General features: G+C 35.2%; 1 protein-coding gene and 1 pseudogene across 1 annotated transcript; one reads left to right on the plus strand and one right to left on the minus strand.

The window, feature by feature from the left end:
• LOC143404156 (myomegalin-like) overlaps positions 1-4,928 on the minus strand; it is a 31,177-nt pseudogene extending 26,249 nt beyond the window's left edge.
• Positions 4,929-11,446: 6,518 nt separating this feature from the next.
• On the plus strand, positions 11,447-16,186 carry LOC143404157 (tripartite motif-containing protein 43-like). Its single transcript, XM_076862466.1, has 6 exons — positions 11,447-11,857; positions 12,517-12,612; positions 13,187-13,417; positions 14,024-14,046; positions 14,637-14,854; positions 15,693-16,186. The coding sequence occupies exons 1-6, from the start codon at positions 11,447-11,449 to the stop codon at positions 16,184-16,186; spliced, it is 1,473 nt and encodes a 490-aa protein (XP_076718581.1).
• The last annotated feature ends 9,475 nt before the right edge of the window (positions 16,187-25,661 follow it).

The raw sequence follows: 25,661 nt of genomic DNA on the forward strand, positions 1-25,661 counted from the left end.
GGCTGATGCTTCAGGCTTAGAATGCAAGTGGGAGAGGAATATCAAGTCAAGACAGATTTTGCTCTTACATGTATGGTAGCTTCATTAGAAGAGAGGACACTGCACAATCTCTCTATGTCATGATCTTGCTCTCTCACAGCAAGATGAAGCTGGCACAGTTCTTTGTCTTTTTCTTCTAGAGCAGAGAACTTTTCATCTATAGCTCGCTGTAACAAAAAGTAAATCTCCTAATTCTACAAGGTTCATTATCTTGATTACCATTTACTCAATGAGCTTCAAAATATGAGAGAATGGAAAATCAAAACCCCAAAGGAGCAAATTAAGTAGACATAATTTCTATGATACTCATGTACATAGAATAACCCATAGCCCAATAAGCAAAACCACAACACATACCTCTAGAGCAATAGCTCTATCATGTATTCATTGCCGATGTTTCTCAAGCAACATTTCATTTGCTTCAGGGTTTTTTCTGAATTATCTCCATACTGTAGGAGCTCCTGAAATTCCTAATGAGACAAAAGATATGCCTTTATTCACTTATCTATTATTAACTGTATTCCTACATTTTGCTAAGTAATCTGTCACTTAAGATAAAAAACATGATCATTTTTCGCAAGAGGAAAAATTTAGCAGAGATAGCTTTCATGTAAATTGTTAACTATTCTGCAACATACAATATATATAATACATAGAACTGATAACTAATCTTCAACATATAACATACTAGCATGCTTGACAGCTAACTAGTAGGGGAACACAGGGTATATTGCTTGACTCTCTGCCTAATGGTGCAATAAAGATCTAACAAAGGAGGAACAATTTGCACTAATAAAAGACTAGGATTTCTGGGCTGGGAATACAGCTCAGTTGATAGAGTGCTTGCCCTGCATGCACAAGGCCCTGGGTTCAATCCCCAGCACCACAAAAGACAAGGATTTCTTAAATGAAGAGGTCCTAGGGGTACATTCATAAGAAAAAAAAACACTTTTATACACAATATATGCATACAATGAAAAAAATCAGATACTCAGTGAAATATAAGCAATTCAATGTGAGTGAAGCTTAGAGTAGATGGCAGAACTGATCACTCTCCTTTCTCTCTCTCTCTCTCTCTCTCTCTCTCTCTCTCTCTCTCTTTGTGGTAATGGGGATTGAATTCAGGGGCACTAAACCACTGAGCCACACCCCAACCCTATTTTGTATTTTGTTTAGAGATAAGGTCTCACTGAGTTGCTTAGTGCCACTTTGAATTCGCAATCCTCCTGTCTCAGCCTCCTGAGCCACTAGGATTACAGGTGTGTGCTATTGCGCCCGGTCTGGTCACTCTTCTTAATATCCCATTTTTCTCTAAAACTTTCATTCTGTCATTTAACTTTCAGGAAATTTATGTACAGATGTCTTCTCCTATTAGATTGAGAGAGTAGCCAAATCTCTGTGTTTTCCCAACCCCTGGCATAAGTGTCTAACTCACAGTGGTGCTTACCATTTGCTGAATACTGGTTAAGTCTTTCAAGTCTATGCAGATGTTTCTTACTTGATGATTAGCATCTTGATTTAGATTGTATCTACTTATTTTAAATCTTCCTGATTCCCATAACTTACAGCAGGATCTCAACACAGATGATTAATACCTTCATATTATAGGAACAAGAATTTAAGAGCTCTATGAGTACAGTTTCATTGAAGTCATAAACACTCACCTGAAGCAGCTGCTCCTTGTGACTTAGACTATGGTTTAGGTGTTGAATGTTTTGTTCCTGGGTTCAAATCTCATTGTATTTTTCAGCCTCCAGGGTATGAAGCTGTTGGCTCTTATTCTGCAATTCTCTTTGTAGCTGCTGCAAAGCTTTCCACAATTCCTGAATTAAATATATTCCCTTCTTAAATCAATCTAAAGTTTTTACATGGTCATTAGAATACATTAAAATTTTCAAGATATATAATGAAATATACAATAGCAGAAAGTGCTATTATTAATATTGCTATAGAAATTTGGATCAAATAGGATATGAAAATTGTGAAAAAAACCATGGGGGTAGTAGGAAATAAACTTGATATTAGAGTTCAATACTAACTTTAAATATTTCATGTATAAATTCCCATCAGAAGGGATGTAAATAATTATAAGTAATAAGTGAATGTTCTTTTTTTCACACACCCATGAGTTATAAGTGAATACTTTGCATGTTTATGGTCTACACATTTATATAAATATGTGTGCAGATATTTATAAATGATAGGTATATCTGCAACGTACTGTAAAAAAAGAAAGGGAGCTCTATATAACAATTAAACAAAACTTAGGATATGTTTCCTTTGTGTACATAATAAAAAGTTGAGAATTATTTCCATCCCTATCCTTCTACCACTACCCCCAAACTATCAAGACAACTGAATTTTAATACTTCTAAAGGAAATTCAGGTCTCATATTTATCCTCCAAAGTACTAAACCAGGAAGATGCCTCAAAAACTGTACTTTTAAATCTGAGTGTCAGGGAGTCTAAGAGAAGCTAGCACAAAAAAGATCTTAAGATCTTCAAACAAACCGACTGAGAGAGTGAGAAAGAATATACTCTAAACCAAGAAGAAAAAGAAATTCATTTAAGAGTTATGTATTAGGCATTTTTCAAATTACATGACTAATTGTACTTTCCATTTCTAAGACCTTGGACATTCTTTCCCATTTTTCTGTTTGGCTGACTTTCACACCTCCCCCTGCTTCCAGAACACCTCATATTTCATCAAGCTTTCCCTGACTCCCTCTTCAGCCCCCCCTACATATTCTTATAAAAATCCATACATGGCTCCTCTGCAGTATTAACCATACTGATATTCTGTTCATGTGTTTTTCTCACACTAAATTATAAGTAAGTTAAGAGGAAGGAGCCTGTGGTCTTCACCAATTTACTTCCACAATGTAGTCCAATATCTGGCACATGACACATGGGCAACAAATGTTAAACTGAATTACTCAGATTAAAAAAAAATGACTCAAAGTTTGAGGTTCAACATACACAGTCCTGCTAAAAAGTTACTATCAGGGCAAAGTCAGCATTTGGGGCTACAAAGTGGTTAATGATTTACCTGGTTATGTTTCCAAGAAGCTTCTTTCTGCTGTTTGCTCTTGTTTGCTGCAGCTTCTGCAAATAGCACACATCGCTTGGCATCAGCAAGTTGGCGTTCCTTCTGTCCTACCATCCTCTGAAGCTTCTGTATTTCAAGCTGGCTGCAGAATAAAGCACTCTGAAGATCAATCAGAGCCACCTGTTGCTGAGCTGGGGAAGTACCCTCAGAGCTCTGAAGAAAGAGAAAAAACTATCCTCACGAGGAGGGCAAGCATTGAACACCTGAGAAGACTGTAAAGACAAAACATAAAACCAAATGGCACATGCCCAACTGAAGTCTCTCCCTATGATGTTCACATACCTAAAGCTGTCCAAGCTGGCTTTGGTGCAGCATTTCTCGAAGTTTTGTCATTGTGTCATTTTGACCTTCAATCACCTGGTATAACTCCTCAGTCTGAAAATGAGAGAGGATGCGCCAAACATGTTAACAAACTAAATATAAATTCAGTTATCTTGCCTGTTTAGTAACAGGATTCTTACAAAACACCAATTTAGGTTAAGATACAATTTTTCCAGATTAAGATTTGTTAGTCTGATAATACATATTTCTACAAAATATAGAATACTGTCGACTTTGATGGAACAAATTGGTTTCTCACAGGTTCTTGATTGCTAAATATTTTATCTCATTTTCCCTGCTTTTCAGAGTTTCCTTGAGGCTTTGAATTGTACCATCTTGCTTCTGAGATAACTCCTGAGCAGACTTTAGTTCAGAGCTCATTTCATTTAGTTTCTCTTGAAGAGTCTGAATTTAAAAAAAATAGTTTGCTAGTTTGTTAGGTCTAGGATATCTTTAAACTTTAACGCAACCAAAGTACTTCCTCAAAACCAGGTTCTGAAGAATTTTTTACTGAATAGTACTTTCTTATTTTTCTCACATACCGTAACCACTAAAGTTTAAAGCCAATCAACACAAGGAAATAGAAATAAATGTGAAATATTTCCTTCAATACTCAGTTGCCTCAATTCTCATGCACCATGCTTTCTCGATAATGGTAGCTATAGTAGGCACTTGTCCACATGAGTCACTGTGGATTCCTCACCTAAGACCAAGGAGCTTCTGCTATCTTATATAGGACGGGATACTACAAGGACTCAGCAGGCAAGAAGCTCAGCATCCTAGATTGTGGCATTGTTTTTCTAACAGACATGAAAATCCATGAGCTATAAAGAAGTGAAGTTAAGCTAAGATCAAAAGCACAAAAATCAAAAAGTGATACCTTACATTGTTAAAGGTTGTGTGCAAGTTTTAATTACATTCCTAAACGATACCAGATATTGGAATCTGGGCAGACCTCGCTAAAATCTTGATGAGAAATAAAGGAAAGGACTAAACTTATAAGAGAAACTTCACTAGAGCATCAGAAGACCACAGAATTCACCTCTCAAGTCCTACTCGGGTCCCTGTTTGCACTAAACACCTATGTTGGGAAGATCTGTTTTTTGACTAAATGCTTTGCCACAATTTTTACATTTGTAGGGATTCTCTCCAATGTGAGTTCTATTGTGACAAATAAAGCCTGTTTTTCTATGGAAAGCTTTGCCACAATTTTTACATTTGTAGGGCTTCTCTCCAGTGTGAGTTCTTCTGTGGCAAAGAAAGGTTGATATTTGAGTAAAACCTTTGTCACATGCATTACATTTGTAGGACTTCTCTCCAATGTAAATTTTGCTGCAACAAATAAGGCCTGTTTTTCAATGGAAAGCTTTGCCACATTCTTTACCTTTGTAGGGCTACTCTCCAGTGTGAATTCTTCTTTGGTAAATAAGGTTAAATTTTTGACTAAAAACTTTGCCATATTCTTCACATTTATAGGGCTTTTTTCAGTGTGAATTCTGCTTTGTTTAATAAAAATTGATTTTTCTTTAGAAACTATATCACATTCTGTCCATTGGTAGGGTATCTCTCCAGTGTGGGCTATTCTGTGGTAAATAAGACCATTTTTTTTACTAGAAGCTTTGCAACATTGTTTATATTTGTAGGGCTTCTCTCCAGTATAATTTCTTTGGTGGTAAACAAGGCATGATTTTTTTATATGATTTCTGGTGTTTACTCTCACTTGTATTTTTCCATATTTTCTTTTGTTGTAAATAGTCAAGATAACAATTTCTATATTTTTCACTTATCACTTTGTGAAATATATGTTCTATGCCTTTTTCTGTTAAATATTCTTGGGTATGATTAGGAGTCATGACCAGGAAGGCCAAGTTTCTATAGTTCTCTAACATCACATTTCTATATATTTTTTTTCTGATCAAGCTGAAGGCATTTCAACTCCTCTTTGGTCAAATCAATGGCTACATCCCTGATTGATAACAATTCCATTTATTTGCTTTTGTGGTTCTGTATCTTTGCCCCTGATTTTTTTCAGCACCTGTGAGGCACAGAAACCTGGGGCTTCTGTTCTAGGAGAAGAAGCTTAGAAAAAGAGTCAACAATCTGTATTGCATTATTAAGCTTCATTTTCCTTTTCTGAGGGCAGAAAAAATGCTTTTAAAAAATTTAAAATTAAAAATTCAGTGACTTTGAAGTTTTTTCTCTCAGAAAAATCTTCATATTTTAATAATTTTAATTTTTCATTCATCAATTTTTATCTTTCATTATTAAGAATTCTTTTTAAACTTAATTTGGGGGGATTGTTACTGGACCACATATCCAATGAGCCAGATTGCATCCTTTTAAAATTTTTTTTATTTAGAGACAGAAGCTCACTAAGTTACTTAAGACCTTACTAAATCCTAAGGCTTGTCTTGAACTTGTGAACCTTCTCCCTCACCTCGTGAGTTGCTGGTTATTACAGGCATTTGAAACAGCATCCAGATTTTTTAATCTTCTTTACACCAGGCATGGTGGTATACACCTGTAATTCCAGTAACTAGGAAGTCTGATAGAGAAGTATTATAAGTTCAAGTTCAGCCTTCAAAACTTAGTGAGAACTGGTCTCAAAATTTAAAAATAAATAAATAAAATTTTTTAAAAGGCTAGGTATTTGCTCAGTGTGAGAAAGCATGCCTAGCATTTTTGAGACCCTATATTCAGTCTTAGTACAAGATATAAAAACTTATTTTTCTGAATAGTAAATATTTTATTATTAAATATGTTGTTCTCCAAAAGAGTATAAGAATATTTTTAAAAACCTTTACATAATGCAGTATCTTATCATGAGTGCTAATTCTTTTCATTCCACCACACATGTGGAATATAATTTTGCTCTTAAACACTTAGAACACTATTATTTATTTTTCTGTATGTTGCAAGAATCCTTATATTTTGTCTTATTAAGAAAAGTCACAATTTTGGGACTGTATATATGTTAACTGCATCTTCCTTCTTGCAAAATTGAATTCATGCAGCTGTGTGTAGCCCAATATGTAAATCCAGAACTCAGTTCAGGGCCAATCACTGGACTAATTGACTGGCTCAACTGCTTTTGAGGTAAGGGTAAGTCCATTGGCAATATTTTTATAATCTGTTATTTGTTTTTAGGACAATGTGGATATTGTTTTCCTCTTTTAAAAATATTTTCAATAAACAATTTCCAGAAACAAATAAATAATGACTGCAAATCTTTGATATGCCTCAGACTTATAGCATAAAAAAGTGAAAAAAAATAAAAGTTAAAAATAAAAAATTAAAATTTAAGAGTTAAAAATAACCCAGGCTCATATTTATTTAGGTATATATAAAACAAGTGATGTAAAAATTGAAATTTTTAATAAATGAAACTAAATTCATATTTAAGCTTCATTATTCAATTTTTAAACAAAATGATGCAGTTGCTAAATATGTTCAATTTTGAAAAAAAAATACTATCATTTTAATCAGGGACCACCAACATATTGGGCAAGCACCCCACCACTGAGCCAAATGTGCAAAGCCCAGTTTTTTTTAAAAAACAAGTTCTCAATAATTTGTGCAAGCTGGCCTTGTACTACTTGTCTTAGTCTTTCAAATACCTGAGATAACAGGCATGGGCCACCTTACTCCTGCATAAATTTTAATCATTGAGAGGAGCTTTCAGAGGTAAATAGTTTACTAGGACTTTATGTTGTTTTTACCAAGGGTATATATAATTTATATAACATAAATTTTTGAACTGATGTATAAAAACTAAGAGAAGAAATCAGCCTAATCGCCAAGAAGAAATAATAAAAACAAAATGAATTTTATAAATTGATAAAAAAGCTACACGTTAAATCTCAGTCTAAAAAGCTACATGTTAAATCTAAAAAATGCAGTCCAGTGCAGACAATGCACAAGAATCAGGGATAATGAGGAGTTTTGCATAAATAAGTTTTAAATTACTCTTTCTAAAATGTATAAATTGTTTTATCCAGTTGTATAGAGAAACTGAAAAGAGAGGAAATTTTCACATCATTCAAATTAATGACACCATTTTTTAGAAATGGGAATTTTATTTTGATACAAATATTTTTGATGCCTGAAGAGAGTTAAGGACATAATTTCTGTAGCTATTTTGAAATAAAAATTAAATTCAAAGATATTGATCTCATATTTGACTCAGTATTTAAATTTTCACATGTTCAACAATTTTCCATATCTGTGGCAAATAAATAATAAAATAAATAAATAACAAATAAGTGAAAATAAATAAATAAATAACAAATAAATAAAAATTTATTTGTTCTGCAGTTTAACTCTTTATGCCCACAATTGTATTATTTGTTACAGCCAAAATCATCATTGCTGCTATAACTTCACAGTTTCCAGTAATGTCAGTTCTTCACAGAATGACTTTTCTTAGAACTTTAACTTCTTATTCTGTTTACATAGAGGTCTACAGTTCTTTTCTTACTCTGCGTCTGAAAGATTCAACTGCCACATCTTCCTGTATTGAGAGTTGAGAAGTGTGAATGTTGGATGTGATGTTCAAGGTGCCTCCTGGATCACTCCAACATCAAAATGCTTTCTTGCCTAGGGTATTCAGACTTTTACCACGGGCAGATATTACTGGGAGATGGAAGTGGGAGACTCTTGGAACTGGGCTTTTGGAGTCTGTAATGATTATTGGAAAGGGAACAAAGATGACAATATGGATGAGGTGAACGGCTCTTTCTCTTTGGATGTGTTAAGGAGGGTTCCCATTACACTCTCTTTACCAACTCCCCACTTGTATTTCAATAAGTACTAAGGCCATTGGCTGAATAAGAGTATTCCTAGATTGTGAAGGTAGAACTGTGATCTCTACTAATGTTTCTCAAAGTTTTTGATATACAGTATTTCTTCCTATTTTTTCTCTCCCCATATCAAAGCTTTTTGACCAGATATACATAAGGACTGTGCCACTAATACTCTGGAAAATCCAATATCTAAGGAAGCCCTCTCCCTTGGGTCTTATGAAAAAAGTCAAACAGAATATATCTTTTTAAGTTTAGGTTACTTCAAATTTTGTAAAAACCTGCTTAATCTGTTATTAAATGTGGTGATAATATTAAAATTACATAAAGTTTTAAAATTTATGCATTTTTTAATTAATTTATTTTGAGAATATAATCACCTATGATACATGAAGTAGGACATTTTTTCTGGTTTTATTTGTGAAATGTAACAAAATGAAGGAATAGATAATTTTTGATTTAATAAAGGTAAAATACAATGTAAGAGAATGTGTCTCTTTCTTTTCTTTGTTGGTCCATTTTCTGTTCTTTTCATATAATACCTGAATCTGGGTAAATTATAAAGAAAAGATTCATTGATCTCACAGTTCTGAAGACAGGTAAGTTCTAGGTTATGATGCCTGAATTTTTGGTGAGGGTTTCATGCTGAATCTGCACATAGCAGAGAAGCAGTAGGAGAAATTGTCCAGTGAAGAAAGTCGGAACACATGTGTGACACCCTTCATAACAACCCACCTTCTCAAAAATGACTCATTTTCCAAGGGCCCAGAATTTACTCCTTCATTCAGGCTCAGTCCAAGGAGAAAGGCACTAATTCTTTTTAATGACTTAAAGACCTCATCTCAAAATACTAGTGCTCTATGCAATAATATTTCAACTTGAGATTAGTTGGAGAAAATCCACATTTAAACCATAGTACTTTATAGCCACTCTGTCTATAATTCAGAGTCTGAGAGGTTGTATCTACTTGATTTCTTCAATTTAGCAAATGTGAACATTTGAGGTCCCTGGAAATGAGGTGCTTCCCTCATCTATCACTCTGATAATCTGAGGAAGAAATAGGGCCTCCTTGACAGCCTAATGCCTTTGTAGCAGAGGAAATCTCAGGGCAGTGACTTCTAACATTTTTCTTTATAGCCCCGGATTCTTGTATTATAAACCAAAACTGATGCTTTCATACCATACCATCCAATATGATATTTTTTGAAGTCTCCTTGTTTTTACATGCTAAAATCATAATTAGTATCTATTGGACAAAATCATCTTTGATACTAATCTGTGTAAAAGGGAGGTTCCAGGAAAGTCTACCAAAGCTAGAAAGAATCAATAGAGGCTTCATGGTGACTAATTTTCACTGCCACACAGGATGGGGTGTGGGGAATGTGGCCATCTTTGCTCTTGCAGTTCATGCTGTGTATGTGGCATTAGTTAAGAAGCAGCCCCAAGGAAGAGTCCTGGGTCTCTTTTGGGAAAGCATAAGATTGATGTGACAAAAATAAAAGCAAAACTATTTTTCTTTCTTTCTTTCTTTCTTTCTTTCTTTCTTTCTTCTTTCTTTCTTTCTTTCTTTCTTTTTTTCTTTCTTTCTTATCTTTCTTTCTCTCTCTTTTTTTTAAACAGAAATGGAATGCAGGGACATTTTACCACTGAACCACATCTTCAGCCCTTTTAAATATTTTAGAGATAGAGTCTTTCTGTATTTTTCTTAGGGCCTCACTAAATTGCTAAGGCTTGGTTTGGACTTTTGATACTTTTGCCTCAGCCTCAGGAACTGGGATTATACGTGTGGGCCACCTCAGCTGGTCAGGAAAACAAAATTTCTAAACTAAATCCCTCTCCACATGGGAGAATAAGACTAAAGCAAAAGTCAGAAAGAAAAATGTTTATAAATGTTCAAAAACACATACTAAAATAATCACATATGATGTCCCCCTCTTTCTGTTCTAAAAGGTGAAAAATAAAAGAACACAACTGAAAATCTTTAGATATAATCTGAATTTGGGGATGCAATTTTTTTAAGTCAGTAGCTGTGGGCAAGACTCTAAATGTTTGTTTATGAAGATTAGAGAAGGGATTACATCAAAATTTTCTACCTGAAAACTAATTACCCACACATCCAAACCACTCACACTAATCTAATCGCCCATGCTAATCTAATTACCTACACTATTTACCTAACACTGATTGGAAACACTCTGAATGCAATCAAGGAAGAAGTGGGTGTGGTCTTCAGGGACTCAATAAAAGTGCACTCCAGGAGACCAGCTCATTCTTCTCCAGCATAGAGTTTGAAGCTCACCTGGCTGAATGACATCAAAATCGACCTCCTCCACACTTTGAATGCCTGATCCTGAAGCTTAATTCAATTTTCAATCCTGCAGCAATAACTGCTGAAACCATAGAGTAATTCTTAAGGTACATATACAATTGCTACAAGAGCTGTAGCTACTACTTTCCCAAACAAAATCAAATGTAATTTCGTAGTTTAAACTTTTTTCTTTTCTTTTTATTTCTATTTTTTATTTATTGATTATTGATTGATTGATTGAATGATTGTACTTGAGACTGAATTCAGAGGCACTGGACCACTGAGCCACATCCCCATTTCTATTTTGGATTCTATTTAGAGACAGGGTCTCACTGAGTTGCTTAGAGTCTTGCTTTTGCTGAGGCTGGTGAGGACTTGCACTGCTTCTGTCTCAGGTGTGTGCTACCATGCCCAGTGCTCCTACATACTTCATAAGCACTCTGAAACTAGTTCTCAGATAATGTATATTTTTTTTACCTGTAGATCCAAAAATATTTTTAGGAATATTTTATCTCTTCCATTCTTAGAAGTTCAACTGTAGTAGAAATGAGAACCCAGATTTTTAGCTAAATAAAAACTGTAAAGAAGTCTTTGTTTTCTGGAGCAGATTAAAATAATTACATATTTTCACAGTATGAAAGGTGCTTGATAATAGTTCAGACTTGTATAGAGAGCTACTCACTTAAATATTTGATTTATTTGCATTCTTTATTTACTCATTTTGTTCTATTTTGTCATGTACAAAAGCAAGTTTATTATTCCCTAGACAGTAGTGTGCTAATCAATGAGAATATGAGTAAAAATTGGTTCAGGTCTTTATGTCTTTAAGGGCAGATGATTAAATCCTTATGGTTTTCTTCCCTTAGAATAATGGATTCAGAAATACCACAAGTGTTCCAGAAAGAACTCACTTGCTCTGTCTGCCTGAAGTACCTTATATACCCAGTCACCATAGGCTGTGGGCACAGCTTTTGTTGGCCCTGTTTCTTCATTCCCTGGGGACAAGCCCAAATTCTTGCCTGTTGCCCTGTGTGTAGGGAGCCGTCACAGCAGGGAGATGTCAAAAACAATATTCTTCTGAAGAATCTTACATCTATTGCAAGGCAGGCTCATCTCAGGCAATTCCTGAACTCTGAGAAAAATATATGTGTGACCCACCAGCAGACAAAGAAGATTTTCTGTGAGGAGAACAAGAACCTGCTCTGTTTGCTCTGCTGCAACCCTCAGGAGCTCAGAGCTCACAACCACCCTTCAGTGGAAAGGGCTGTGGAGGAATACCAGGTAAGTGACACCAGTGAGAGCACTGTGAAGACTGAACAGTAGAGCTAAGAGATTACAAAAGAGCTGAGGATCTGGATGATGATGATTGCCCTACTCTTTTCTGAGCTAGGTAATTTTATAAGCATCAAGGAAGAAGCTAAGAACCAAAGATGTAAGCAATAAATAAAATATGCAAGGATGCCTGCCTTTGTGGAGCTTGATTCCACAGAGGTAGTGATAAAGTACTTGGTCACTTTAATTTTAATTTTCATGGTTAAGGCATTAGAAACTGCTCATTTTGAAAAGAGTTACTGGCTACCAAAATGACAAATGCAATACATTTCTATACAGCATGAATATTTACTAACACTAGGGAATAAATAAGATAAAAGGCTTTGGGGAATTTGCAGGGTAGAGCATCAGAAAACAAAATTCTGAAGCCAATTGCCACATTATCTAAAAACTATTCATCTTTATCTCTATCCCTAGGCACATGGCTACATTATGCACTTTTGCAGTCTGAAATCTCCTAAAATTCGCAATCATCAATAGCAAAAGGAAAGCAATATGATTTTTTTCTCACTGAAGTACTTATCTCTTTTTTTTAATTCTCTATCATTGTGAGATTGAAACCAAATGTGCTTGCTTCTCTATTGTTTGAGTTTATATTTCTTTTACAGGAGAAGCTCCTAAAGCAAATAAGATCATTACGGGAAAAGATCCAAGTAAATCAAAGAAATATAAATGAAGAGAACAAAATAATCAGTCCATGGATTGTAAGTATGAGTCTATTTCCTTGAGACTCAGCTTGAAACAGACATACTAGAAATGCGTCCATTATTCACTATAGCATCATGGTATAAGGATATTAGGTACATCATTTCTGGTGACTTTGAATCCTAAAAGTAAAATTTGAATTTGTAGATCAAACATATGACCAGGTAGTGTCATAGAGAGGTTGGAGATGAAAATTAATTTTCTAACCAGAGATCAGAATATTGCATATAGTGATTTAAGTGACAGCTATAAATTCTAATTGCTTGCATACAGAAATTTATATTTGAAGGATAAATTGTCAATCAAAACCTTTTCTTAAGATATTTCAGGCATTCATGAAGCAGATAAAAGTGGTTGGAGGGAAGGATGGGTTTGTTTCCTTGCCATTGTTATAAAAACTAGGGAAAGGATAAAGATAAAAATTAGTGAGTTTCTAATTTCTGAAATGTGGATGAATATAAAATTATGGCATATGTAACATACTGGTAAAAAGACAATGGTCAAAGAGAGAGGTTTAGGTGGAGGAGGATAAAATCATACTGGAATTGTGATCTAGACAATCTATCTCTACAGTACTATGTGTATCTCAGGGAAGAACTGATCAGGGCTGAGTACAGGAAACTACATCCAGTTCTTCATGAGGAGGAAAATCGACATCTAGACATTCTTAGAAAGGAAAACAAAAGATTTTTAGAGGAACTCAAAAAAAGTGAAGCCAATATGGTTCAAAAGAAGAAAGACTTAAGAGAAATATATATGGAGCTGGTGAAAATGTCCCATAAACCATATGTGGAGCTGTTCCAGGTAAGAACTGAGTTGTGCTTGAAAGTATTTTATATGACTTGGGGTTCTCAATTTTGACCACATTATTTGGTAGTTCTTATGTTTCTTGCATCAATTATTGAGTTCTTTCCTGGTTGGATAGAAATCTACTTAAAGTTTACCTTCTATCCTGAATATAAATAAGCAAGATTTATGAAACATTGTGAGTAGCTCTCCTAGAGTTTTTTTTAATTTTTCTGTTGTATCTTGCTTCTCTAAGATCCAGAAAAATAACAATTTATTCATGAACATTTCATTTTTTTTCTTACCATTTGACAATATGCAGACATCTTGGAAAACCTTATGTTCTCTTTCTTCTGTTTAAAAGTTATGGAATTGGGGACAGTAAACACTGTGTATTACTGATATCCTTCATTCTCACACTTTTTAGACCCTCTGGATTCTGATTTAATCACAAATTCAGAATCTTTAAATATGCTTTGCTGGTACTGTTCTGAGAGATGAAAATGAATTCATAAGAAGCATTGATGTGATGATATTTGATACTACATGATCTTTCCAAAAACAAAATACTATTCGATTTCTTTAAAAAACAATAAGCCTTTTTTTGTTTTGTTTTCTTTGCAGGACTTGGGAGACCTATTGACCAGGTAAATTTTGACTTTAGTGTAAACTGGGATACCATTGAGAGCTATGAAAGTGTTTAAGTTGTTTCTAACAAAGTGAAGGCATAGTTTATGTAGAGAGTAATCAACTGTGTATTCATGTGTTTGTTTGAATATGATTTCCTGTTCCCCTTTATGAGAAGTCAGCCTCTATTTCCACTGTTGGTTGAGGAATATATGTCATCCTGGGCTGAATGTTGACATTCATAAATGCAACCATGTGGGGCTGGGGATGTGGTTCAAGCGGTAGCGTGCTCACCTGGCATGCGTGGGGCTTGGGTTCGATCCTCAGCGCCACATACAAAACAAAGATGCTGTGTATGCCAAAAACTAAAAAAAAAATAAAAATTAAAAAAAATTCTATCACTCTCTCTCACTCTCTCTCACTCTTTCTTTAAAAAAATAAATAAATAAGATAAATGCAACCATGTATGATTTGACATTGCAAATCAAAAACATGGGACAGTTTTTCCTAGTTAACTAATGAGAGACATGGGTACCTCTGAGAAATGGGTTGTTAACTGGCAAATTAAGTAAGAAAGATTCCTAGAAACAGTCCCTTCTCATGTTCACAGATGTACATTCATGAAGAAAGTGTTTCAAGAAACATTTTCAGCAGAATTGTTGTTTAGTTCCTTAAAAACTGTGATGTCATTTTTGTCACCAGAAGATTCATGTCCTCTTCCTACTTTCAAGAGTGAATCAGTGCAGCTGCACTTGCCTCAGCCTATAAAGCCAGCACTTCCTGCCCAGACCATTACTGGACTGATAGACAGGCTCAAGTGTTTCCAAGGTGAGTGTCAGCCCAGTAATGGGAGCATAGTGTCATGACTTTCAATAATGATTTTCTATGGGAAAACTTTCCGTTTATTAACCTTTAATTTACCCAAAGGGAATGGTCTGCCAATTGGTATTTATAATTATATTTAGTAATCTGATCACCATGATTAAATAAAAAAAGAAATAAGTGATCACTGGTATAATAATAAATGTGATTCGGGGTATACATACAAAACCATTTCAATCAATAAGACAATTAGAAATTAGTTCAGTATGTTCCCATTTTAAAATAATTGCACTGAGTGATGAAGGTTATTTAAACATTACCCTTAAAATATCTTAGAAATTGAATGTGTGATACGTATTTTATTAAACGTAATATACTAAATGCATTAAATTTAATATAATAGCATGCATGAACAAACATAAAATAACTGAATGCACAGAGCAATATTTCACAAGCATCAAAAAAAGACAAGTTGATATATGATGAAGCAGTTTTTAGATTTCCATGGTAGAACTAAATAGGAACCATAGCAAGGAATTATTGCTTTGGATTGAATGGAAATGCAGACCTTCAATTTCTCATATGAAACGAAAAGTAACAAGCTGGAAGTAGACATGCCCACCCTTTTATTACAGTGTCCATATATTTAGCAGTGTTTTCATTTTGGTTGGACTATTGTTTCTTCTGCAGCATTCTAGAAACCTGTGAGTGCAATGCACTTCAGCCACAATTACCCCTCTTCTTCTTCCACCCTATCCCCCCAACATTAAGACTCAGGTAGACCTTCTCATCTAACAGCAATTTAAAAGTTGGTTTTGATTTGAATATTCTCTTCATTCTACAGTGGATATATCCTTTGAAAATACAGTGTCCAGTGATAACCTCAAGCTATTTGATGATGTGAGAAGTTTGAGATTTGGGCACGTCCTTCCAGACTCATCTTTGAATTCTGATGGAATTAACTGTTTTGCTGCATGGGGAACAGAGAGTTTCAACTCTGGGAAATTGTACTGGGAATTAGATATGAAGGACCCTTTAGACTGGGCTGTAGGAGTCTGTAAGGATTCCTGGATAGCAAGGAATGGCACAGTGATTGAATCCGAAGACGTGTTTCTTCTCCTTTTTGTGAAAGAAGATGATGACCATAGTCTCTTGACAACCTCCCCAATGCTTTCTCACTACATAGAGAAGCCTCAGGGCCGGGTTGGTGTGTTTCTTGATTTTGAGAGTGAAAATGTGAGTTTTGTGAATGTTGCCAAGAGTTCTCTTATATGGCGGTACCCTTCTGGCTCTTTGAATTTCCCAGTCAGGCCTTTTGTTCACACTGGCCACAAGTGAACAGGGATAAGTCAGGAACTCTATGCCTGGGGAATTTACATTTCGGGCAGCCCTTCCTAGTTGAAGTTTACAATACTGTTCTTTAGTGCTTTTTAAGTAATTTGTACTTGATCCAGACATGGTGGCGCATGCCTATTAATTCACAAAATTTGGTTAATTTGGGAGTCTGATGTAGAAGGACTTCAAGTTTGAGGCCAGCCTGGGAAACTTAGCAAGACCCTGTCTCAAAATAATTAAAAATAAGAAGAAGAAGAAGAAAAAAAGGGCTGGGAATGTAGTTCTTTGGTAGAATACTCTTGGGTTTAATACCCAATGAAAAAATAAAAATGGCATTTTGTTGAATATAACTTTCTTTTTAAATATAAAGACAGTGTAAATTACCAAATTGTGTTGACTCAATTTTTTTTTCTTTTAATGATGGTCATCTTTTGTGGAACATAAAATGATTGGCAAACTATGTGTTCCAGATGCACTACATACTATGACTGCTTACATGTATTGTGAATTTGTCAGATTTAAGATTGCATAATTTTATGATTTAAGCTGAATGACATTTTGTAGGATGAATTTTTATATCATTGTCTGCAATAAACATTATTTTGATGTTTTCATCTTTCTATTGATCTAAGAAAATATAATTTATTTTTCCTTGGGAAATAAAAACAAATGAAGTTCTTTCTCACACTCAGGACAAGGACTCATTTTTCATTGAAGCCAGTAAAGTGGGATCTTCCTCTTTCCCTTATATTTCCTAAACTATTTTTAAGGAGTTTTATGTTAACAGCAAAACTGAGAGGAAATAAAAAAAAATACATGCATTAACTGCCCCCTCTTTCTAAATACAAGTGTGTAGCTTCACTCGTTTCCAACATCCCTAGTCAGAATGACACATTTGTTAAAACCAATGAACTTTTTTTAATACACAGACTATGTGGATATCACATACTTTTAATATTATATAATGAGGAAAGAAGTTCTTTTGTGTGTGTTCTTTATTTCTAAAACTATGTCTCTAGTCTATCTATGAGAAAAATAGCTGCAAACCAAAACTCAAGATCATTTTACAAAAGACCTATGAAGTATTCCCCAAAATTGTGAAGGTCATGAAAAGTAAAATAAGATCTTTCAACTCAAACCAAAGGAGATATGAGAGTGAATTCAATGCACCATTCTAGGTTGGATCATGGAATAGAACATAGGATGTTCATACAGAAGCTGGTGAACTCTGAAAAATGTCTGACTTCAGTTTGTGATAACCTCCCAAAGTAGGCTTCCTATTTTTGCAAATTGTGCCATGGAAATGTATGATCATTTTAGGGGAGAAACAAACTGGGCATGGAAATACAAAGTAAGTCATTCCATCACATTTTTAACATCTCTTTAAATATAAAATGTTTTCAAGTTAAATTTGAAAAGTTTTAGGACAAATATCTATATGTCCATGCTCCATGACATGCTTATGTTGTGAACAAGGCAAGTTTTAGAAGAACATATAGTGTAATTAAGTTTTTGAAAAATGTTCACTTACACTGATGCTTTATCCATGAAATCTGGTCAGTGGCTGAAGTGTGAAGCCCTGTGCAGTAGTGATCCTCTGAATATGCAGAGCTTGGACCACTTTCCTTCTGAGTTCTGCTGTTTGTCCTATTTCTCAGTTGCAATAGCAGTTGTGGTTGCCAGTTGAAGTGAAGCATTTTATGCTTGACCTTGATGGTACTTTGTGTCAATTTGATGACAGATATTGATGAAAACACACTTTCAGACCTTGCTCCTCACAGTGAAATCCTCAGGGGAATGATTGTGCCCATGGTGGCCTGACAAATATAAAACTTGGTCAATGCTCTTTAAGGAAAGAGAAACAACTTAATGTATCTAAAATTTCATATTGAATTATCTTCAGGGACTAATAGGCCATACAGTGTTATGGGTCTGAATAGTTGATATGAAGTAATGAGTGCTATCACTGCTCAGAAATGGATGGATTCAACTGTAGCCATATGTAAATGACAAAATGGCAATGACTTGAATGATAAGAGTTTTTTCATTCATGGAAACAAACATACTTCTCCAGGGCAGAACTTGGATAGTGGCCAGGCATGTGTGTGTAGGATGGAAGAGAACATATGGGAACTCAACTTTCTACTCAATTTCCTGTGGATGAAAACTTGCTCTAAAAATAAATGTGTTATTAAAAATATGAAGAGGCCCAACTGCTGTACATGGTGAATTTTTTTAAGTAGTGTCATTTTGTGGTTTCTCAACAGATGAATAATATTTACATTTTTACCTACACAATGAATATTTGAATATAAAATACCAGATTCTATGATTCTAAATAAACCATTTATGAAAAGTATGGCTATAATCTCTTTGATGAAAGTTTAGAAAAATACATTTAAGAAAAAGCTTATATATTATTCTGTATGTCAGAGATCAAACACTATTTTTCTCAATGCATCCAAATAAAATTATGGGGGTCAAAATAGGTGCAAATGTAGGACCCCATAATCATCAACTATGCTTTGAGTGTTAGTTTCACAGGGGAAGCATTTAACACAGTGACAATCAAGGCAAAATCTTGGATTTTTGTACTGCTGTTTTATCTTATTTGTTCAAGGAGTAATCTAGTGTCAGTTATACTAGATCCAAAAATTTTATCCTTTTAGTTATATTTCTATTTTTTTTTCATTTTTCCTACTAGCCTGTATAATGCACATGATATATGATCATGCACTTCAATTATCAGTGTCAGTTACTATTTTTCTTATTACTTTGAGTCTCAGAAGTCTCTTAGCCTTGATATCTCCACTTTGGGTGCTGACTGTAGTAATTGGAGGCACATAAAATAAAATGACTCTCCCAGTGTGACCCTCCGTGTATATTAGGAATGTTATCTAGGGCTGCCATAAAAAATTCACAGAGTAGGTGCCTTTAAACAACTTATTTTCATACCTCTGGAGGCCAGAAGTCTGAATTCAAGTGATTAAAAAGGTCAAACACCCTCCAAAGGCTGTGTGGGGAAATCCTTTCCTGTCCTTTCCATCCTGCTGGCTTCTTGATTTCTTTGGTTTGTGTCTTTAGAATTCCATGCATTTTAGACAGGTGTAGTGGCACATATCTGTAATCCCAGCTACCTTTAAGGCTGAGGCAAGAGAATCACAAGTTTGAGGTCAGTGTTGTGCAGGCCCCAAGTGGCAGTAGTTAGGCTCTCTAGTCAAGGCTTCTAGTGGGTTATGTTTTCAGTATGTAGCCAAGGTCTGGAATATTCTGATTCTGCATATGCACTCAAGGACATAAACATTTGCTTCTGAACATGCACCAATTTATATAATTTATTGAAAATGTTTTTCTTTGCATTGCCTCAAAAAATGGCATATGAATTCACGCAGGGTCTGGATGGAACTGGCTGGGGTAAATGGAACTGGCTGGGGCAAAATGGAACTGGTATTTAAAGCTGGGGACTACTGCCACCTTTAAATAAAGCATATCTGTTACCCCAACAGAGTCTTTCATCTTCTTCCACAACCCAGCATCCACAACAATTTTACCAGTTTCTGAGCATATACCCCACAGCCAGCCTCAGAAACTAGGCAACTCCCTTAGTTCTGAAAGCTAAAGTTGAAAATCATGGTGCTGACTGGATTGGTTCTCTCTGGCAGCTGTGAAGAATTCCTGTACTATGCCTCTCTCCTGGTTCCTGGTGGCCGATGGCAAGCTTGGCTCTCATTGGATTATGGCAGCATTTCTCAGTCTCTACCTCTCTCTTCAAATGGCTCTCCTCTGTTCATGTCTCAAATATTCTTTCTCTTAGAAGGACACTAATCATTGAATTTAGGTACCACCATAAATCCTGGGTTATCTTATCTGGAGGTCTTTAAATAAATTACATTGCAAAGCTCATATTTCCAAATAAGTTCACATTTACAACTACGAGGTCCCAGGTCCCAGAACTCTCTTGGAGACAATGTTTAACCCATTATAGTTTATAAAAATTCCTGACATCAAAACACCACATAACAGTAAAACCAAAAATACAAATGTATTTCCATTTCTCTACATACCATTGGAACTTTTAAAATTGGGGATGAGAAGTTGGTGGGTTTTTTTTTCTTTTTCAGAATTGGAAAATAACTCTGTACTTCCTGCACACTGTGCAAGCACTCTCCAACCCTCTCTTTTAGGCTTTTTACTGAAGAGGATTATAGGTATTTTCATCTGAACTTGGCACTCTGGCCTCCTGTCATGTTTCTTGTGTGTACAACAGCTTGCCTATCAGTTAATTCCAAGGCAGCAATCTCAATCCACAGATTTAGGTTTACTCTGTAAGCTTTCCACAATTCCACAGCCTGTCTCTCACACTGTTTCTTCAGGTGGTGTGAGATGTGATGCCACCTCTATCATGGAATCAATCCCTCAGGGGTACCTGTTGCAGATACTTACTCAAATACAAATCCTGATAGAAGTTTTGGTGTCCTGAGGTCAAGGATGTGGTTGACTGGTAGAGCACATGCCTGGCACAAATGGGGTAGTGGGTTTGATTTTTAGCACCAGCAAATCAAAGAAACAAACAAATAAAGAAATAAATAAAAACTTGTGGTGTCTTTTCATGTGTAGCCTCTTTGGCTATCCCTGCAATTTCATCTTCTTGAAAAAAATAATACTTTCTGGATATCTCACTTGTTCCACATTTCCTAAATCTTCTTCTTATTGGTTCAGTGCCTCTTGGGGGAAACCAAGTTTCTTGGAGTATTAACTACATTGGATAGTCTTCACTTCGTTGGTAAGTTTTCTCTCAAAGTACTGTTTCTCCTGGAAGTCTTGAATTTACTTTAGTTTCATTTGCTCTGAAACCTCCTCCCTGGGATTTTGGTCATGTTCAAGTTGTTTAGTTCAGAGTTTTGGAAAATAATTATTCCTGAGTTGCTTTGAGAAGTTCAAGTTTCTGACTTTTTTTTTTTAGCATTTACGTGTTTCTTGAATTCTAAGACCAATTATTTTAGAGTAGTGTTTTTTCAACTCTTGAGAACTTCTAACAATGTAAGTTTGTATATTTCTTCAGAAAAACTTAAAGAGCTACAATTGCCCAGTTAGATTCTGTTACTGTGAAGTGATGGCTGTCATTGGTGTGAGGTTATTCTACATGCATTCAAGCAACCTGAAAATCTCCTCTTCCAACCAGAAGTCTTGGCAATTTGGTGATGCTATTAAGGTTTCTGGGCCTTTTATAAGGCTTGAGACATGTGTGCACTTAGCAGGAGCTTTGTTAAGATAGGCCTTCTCTATCAAGATTCAGCAAATGTTAAACATGAGAGTACACACCTGCAATCCCAGTGACTCCAGAGCCTGAAACAGGAGAATTGCAAGTTCAAGGACAGCCTCAGCAACATAGTGAGGTACAAATGAGAACCTGTCTCAAACTAAAAAATAAAATTTGCTTGAGATGTTCCTCAGTGGTTAAGTGCCCCTGTGTTGCAGTTCCAGTAGAAGGAGGAGGAGGAGGAGGAGGAGGAGGAGGAGGAGGAGGAGGAAAGACTCAGTATATTGTATCCATAAATTTGGCAGATTAGAGGGAGGCTGCATTCCTTGTAGTTCCATGACTCAAGATTCTAGGAGTAAAAAAAAAAAAAAAAAAAAAAAAAAAGGTTTTCAATGAGACTGCTGCTTGCCACTCATCATCTAGGGCCTGAAGGTCCAGTGTCAGTGTTCCTGGAGGTTTGGTTACATGATATTACTCTGGTGACACTGGCCAGGATCTGGAGGTTCAGTGTTGGTGTGCCTGCAGGTTTGCTTGTATGTGAGGTTTTGTGCTGGGTGTGCTAGTGGCTGCCATCTTGCTGCATTTTTGCATGGTTACTCCTTTGTGTGAGTACATCCCTGGTAGTCTCTCTGTTTGCAAGCTGTAATGGCATTGAGACCTTGGGACTGCTGTGTGGATGTGCTTGGGGAATCTGAAGATCATATCCATCAGATTGTGGGGGGGTCTCAGTGGGGGCTCGTCTCAGAGATGTATGTTTGGTTCAACCTACAGAAATCAATAAACATAATTCATTATATCAATAGATTTAAATACAAGAACCATGTGACCATATCAATAGACACAGAAAAAGCATTTGACAAAACACAGTAACCCTTCATGTTCAAAACTCAAGAAAAACTAGTGATAGTAAAATAGAACACAAGATTATAAAAGCTATATATTCTAAACCCAAGGTTAACATCATTCTAAATGGAGAAAATTAAAAATATTTTCTAGGAGACAATGTTTAACCCATTATACACAAATGGGCTCTTTTTCCACTTCTATTCAACATTGTCCATGTGAATTTAGCCACACAGAGCTCCAGTTGAAGTCATATATCTCATTTTCTAACCTGTGCTATCAGCCTTACTCCCATCTGGTGGCAAATGTGACTTATTAAATGTTCCAAATTTAAAAGTTTTCCTCATATGCATAATACTGGGTTCAATCACCAGTCACACACAGACACACAGACACACAGACACACAGACACACAGAGACACTCACACACAAAAAAAAATATATATATAAGTTTGCATAATCTGTACTCACAACCATGGTAAACTTCTCTATTAATTGAAAATACAAATAGCACATACCCCACCCCCAACTTCACAACACAAGAATATCAATATTTCCACTTATTACATATGATTTGGGGTTTTTTTTAAGAAATGCTGTTTAACATGGAGAACACCCAAGCATGATTGTTTCTCTTTTGTATGTATATGATAAAACCATTAAAGATCTTCTATATACTCAAAAAATAAAAAGAAAAAGAGTCAGGTCTTTGTTTGAGGGTGCAGCTCAGTGATAGAGTGCCTGCCTTGCAAGCATGAGGCCCTGAGGTACAGCTTCAGCAGAGAGGACTAAAGCAGTCAGAAAAGGAATAAATATGAATGAAAATCAGATTTTTTTTATTTTTATTTTTTCCAGTGCATGTTACAAATCTAAAACCTCACACATGCTAAGCAGGTGCTAAACTACTGAGTTATATCCCCAACAAGGGCTCTTTAATTTTGAATTTTCAAATTTAGTGTCCGCAATGGAAATAATGGACATAATCTGCAACCACTTTTTTTAAAAAAAAGAGAGAGAAATTTTTAATATTTATTTTTTAGTTTTTGGTGGACACAACATTTTTATTTTACTTTTATGTGGTGCTGAGGATTCAACCCAGCACCCCGCGCATGCCAGGAGAGCATGTGACCACTTGAGCCACATACCCAACCCAACAGGTTTTTTTCAAATAAATTCAACATTTTACCCATCTAGAATTTATATAGAATAGTCTAAATTCCCAAAGCACGTTAAGAAAGCAAAAGCATATATTTATATACAACATACTGCTGAAACTGCCTACAAGACTCTATAGAAAATACAAGTATTTTTTGCATTCCAAAAGCTTTGTGCATTATTTCCATCATTCTTTATACATAAAAATTTAATACAATATTTGATAAATTTTTGTTTTAATAAAAATGATATGAAGAGTTTCCACTATGTAAAGTGCATAATATAAATATGCAATTATATACAAGAATAATCTTTGAAAGACCTTTGTCTAGAAAAATAACCTCATTTCTTTTGACAAAATGGAGGCCATCAGTTGGGAACTTTTATTTTCTCCTCCACTAGTTTATCATCTCTAAATCTTTTGTTTGTAGCAACAAACAAAGCCTAAAGAAAGTTTAACCATAAAGAAAATTTACTAAAATTATCAGAGCCTGGCAGCCTGATAGCATTCTTCCTGGGCATCACATTTGATGATGGAGAAAAAGCAAGAGAAATACACTAAATAAGAAGGGAAAAACTGTGGGCTGTTGGGTGGATAATTTACAAGGAAAAACACAACGGGCTAAAAAATTAAGTAGGATTTAGAAATAAGAAGAATTCTGAGTTTTTGACACGTCTTGATATTATTTTGGACTTAATATAATAATGACACATCAAAGCACCCAGTATAGTGAGTTAAGGACTAAGGAAGTACACACAACTGAATGAAAGAGAAAGCAGCAAAGGAGACTAAAAATGCATGCCAGGAGACTACAGGTTATTGTATTTAAGGCAGAGCAAAGCCTGATGAGTGAAAAGCAATCAGTACATAAACTTTACCATAAAGAAAATTTATTAAAATTTCACTCTCTTTTCATGCAGCCACAATCCACTCTACAGGGAGGGCAGTGGCACTCCCTGCACCTGAGGAAGAGGTCAGCCTAAGCAGTGCAGTGACCCGAAGGGTACATGGGGCTCATCATCTTCTACACCATTTACTTCAATTGCAAGAGGTGGAGCAACACCAACTTCAAAATCACACTTGGGGACAAAGAAGTTTGCCCAGAAGAGAGTGTGTTTTCCAAGTTACGGGATCTTAAAGATGTTGAAGCTGTTCAGAAAGTCTTCCTTGACGAAATACAGCTTGGTTAAGAGTCACTAGCTCAAGGAGAACTTGAGAAAGCTGTGGACCATCTGACAAATGTACTTGTTGTGTGTGAACAGCCACCTCACTTGCTGAATGTGTTAACAGAAAATTCTTCCACCACAGGTGTTGCAGATGTTGCTATCTAAACTCACAATGACTAGTCACAGCTTTAAGTGCTCTGGGCTTGCTTGAAAATCATGTGGAATGAAAAACAAATGTTGAAATAATAAAATCACACTTAAAAAGATTTTTTAAATTCTTAACATTTGAATTTTATAATTTGAAAGGTAAGCAGTTCTGAGGGAAAAGAGGCAAATATGTTTGTGATAGACTGTCCTACACTGAAATCTACAAAAGTTAATGTTTACTTTCCATAGAACCAATGTTTATTTTTCCCAGTGAAAAATGCATTTTGGTAGACATTTTGTTTTCATTTAATGCATGCACTATGAGTCACCAAAATACGGTTTCATTTATTCCTAATACATACAGTTAAAATATACATACTACATAACATTTCTATGGATTAAAAACACACAGTGTTCAGTTTGCACATAGGCAAAAAAAGACTTACAGATGATAGCTTAAGTATAGATATTTTAAGTGAGTACATTTTATTGTAAATCAGAAAACTCAGTAAAAACTTGATTTTCGTGAAAACTCAGCAGTACAGTATTTGAGAGAGCAATGATTTTTATTTAATCTTTTAAACACATGGAATGGACTGTTATGCTGTATTAAAGCCTTTAACTCTACCCTGTGTACATATCTTGAGATGTTTTGTTTAACTTAGTGGGTTTAATGTGTTAAGGGTGTTTATCTCCTTACATTTTAAGTCTATGTGGTTGCAAATAGCACCAGGACTTAGATCTATCTTGTACCTGTCTTTATGACCATTTTAAAATGATGTAGGATCCACAGTGTTCATGCAAAAGAAGAGATAATGGGAAAATTGGTTTGTAATGCAGATATCATTCAGAATCCTCATTTTTTTCAATGTGAAAAATAAATAAAGTTTTGTTTCTGCTTGTGCC

The sequence above is a fragment of the Callospermophilus lateralis genome, chromosome 7, assembly GCF_048772815.1.
Source record: "Callospermophilus lateralis isolate mCalLat2 chromosome 7, mCalLat2.hap1, whole genome shotgun sequence".
NCBI lineage: Eukaryota > Metazoa > Chordata > Mammalia > Rodentia > Sciuridae > Callospermophilus > Callospermophilus lateralis.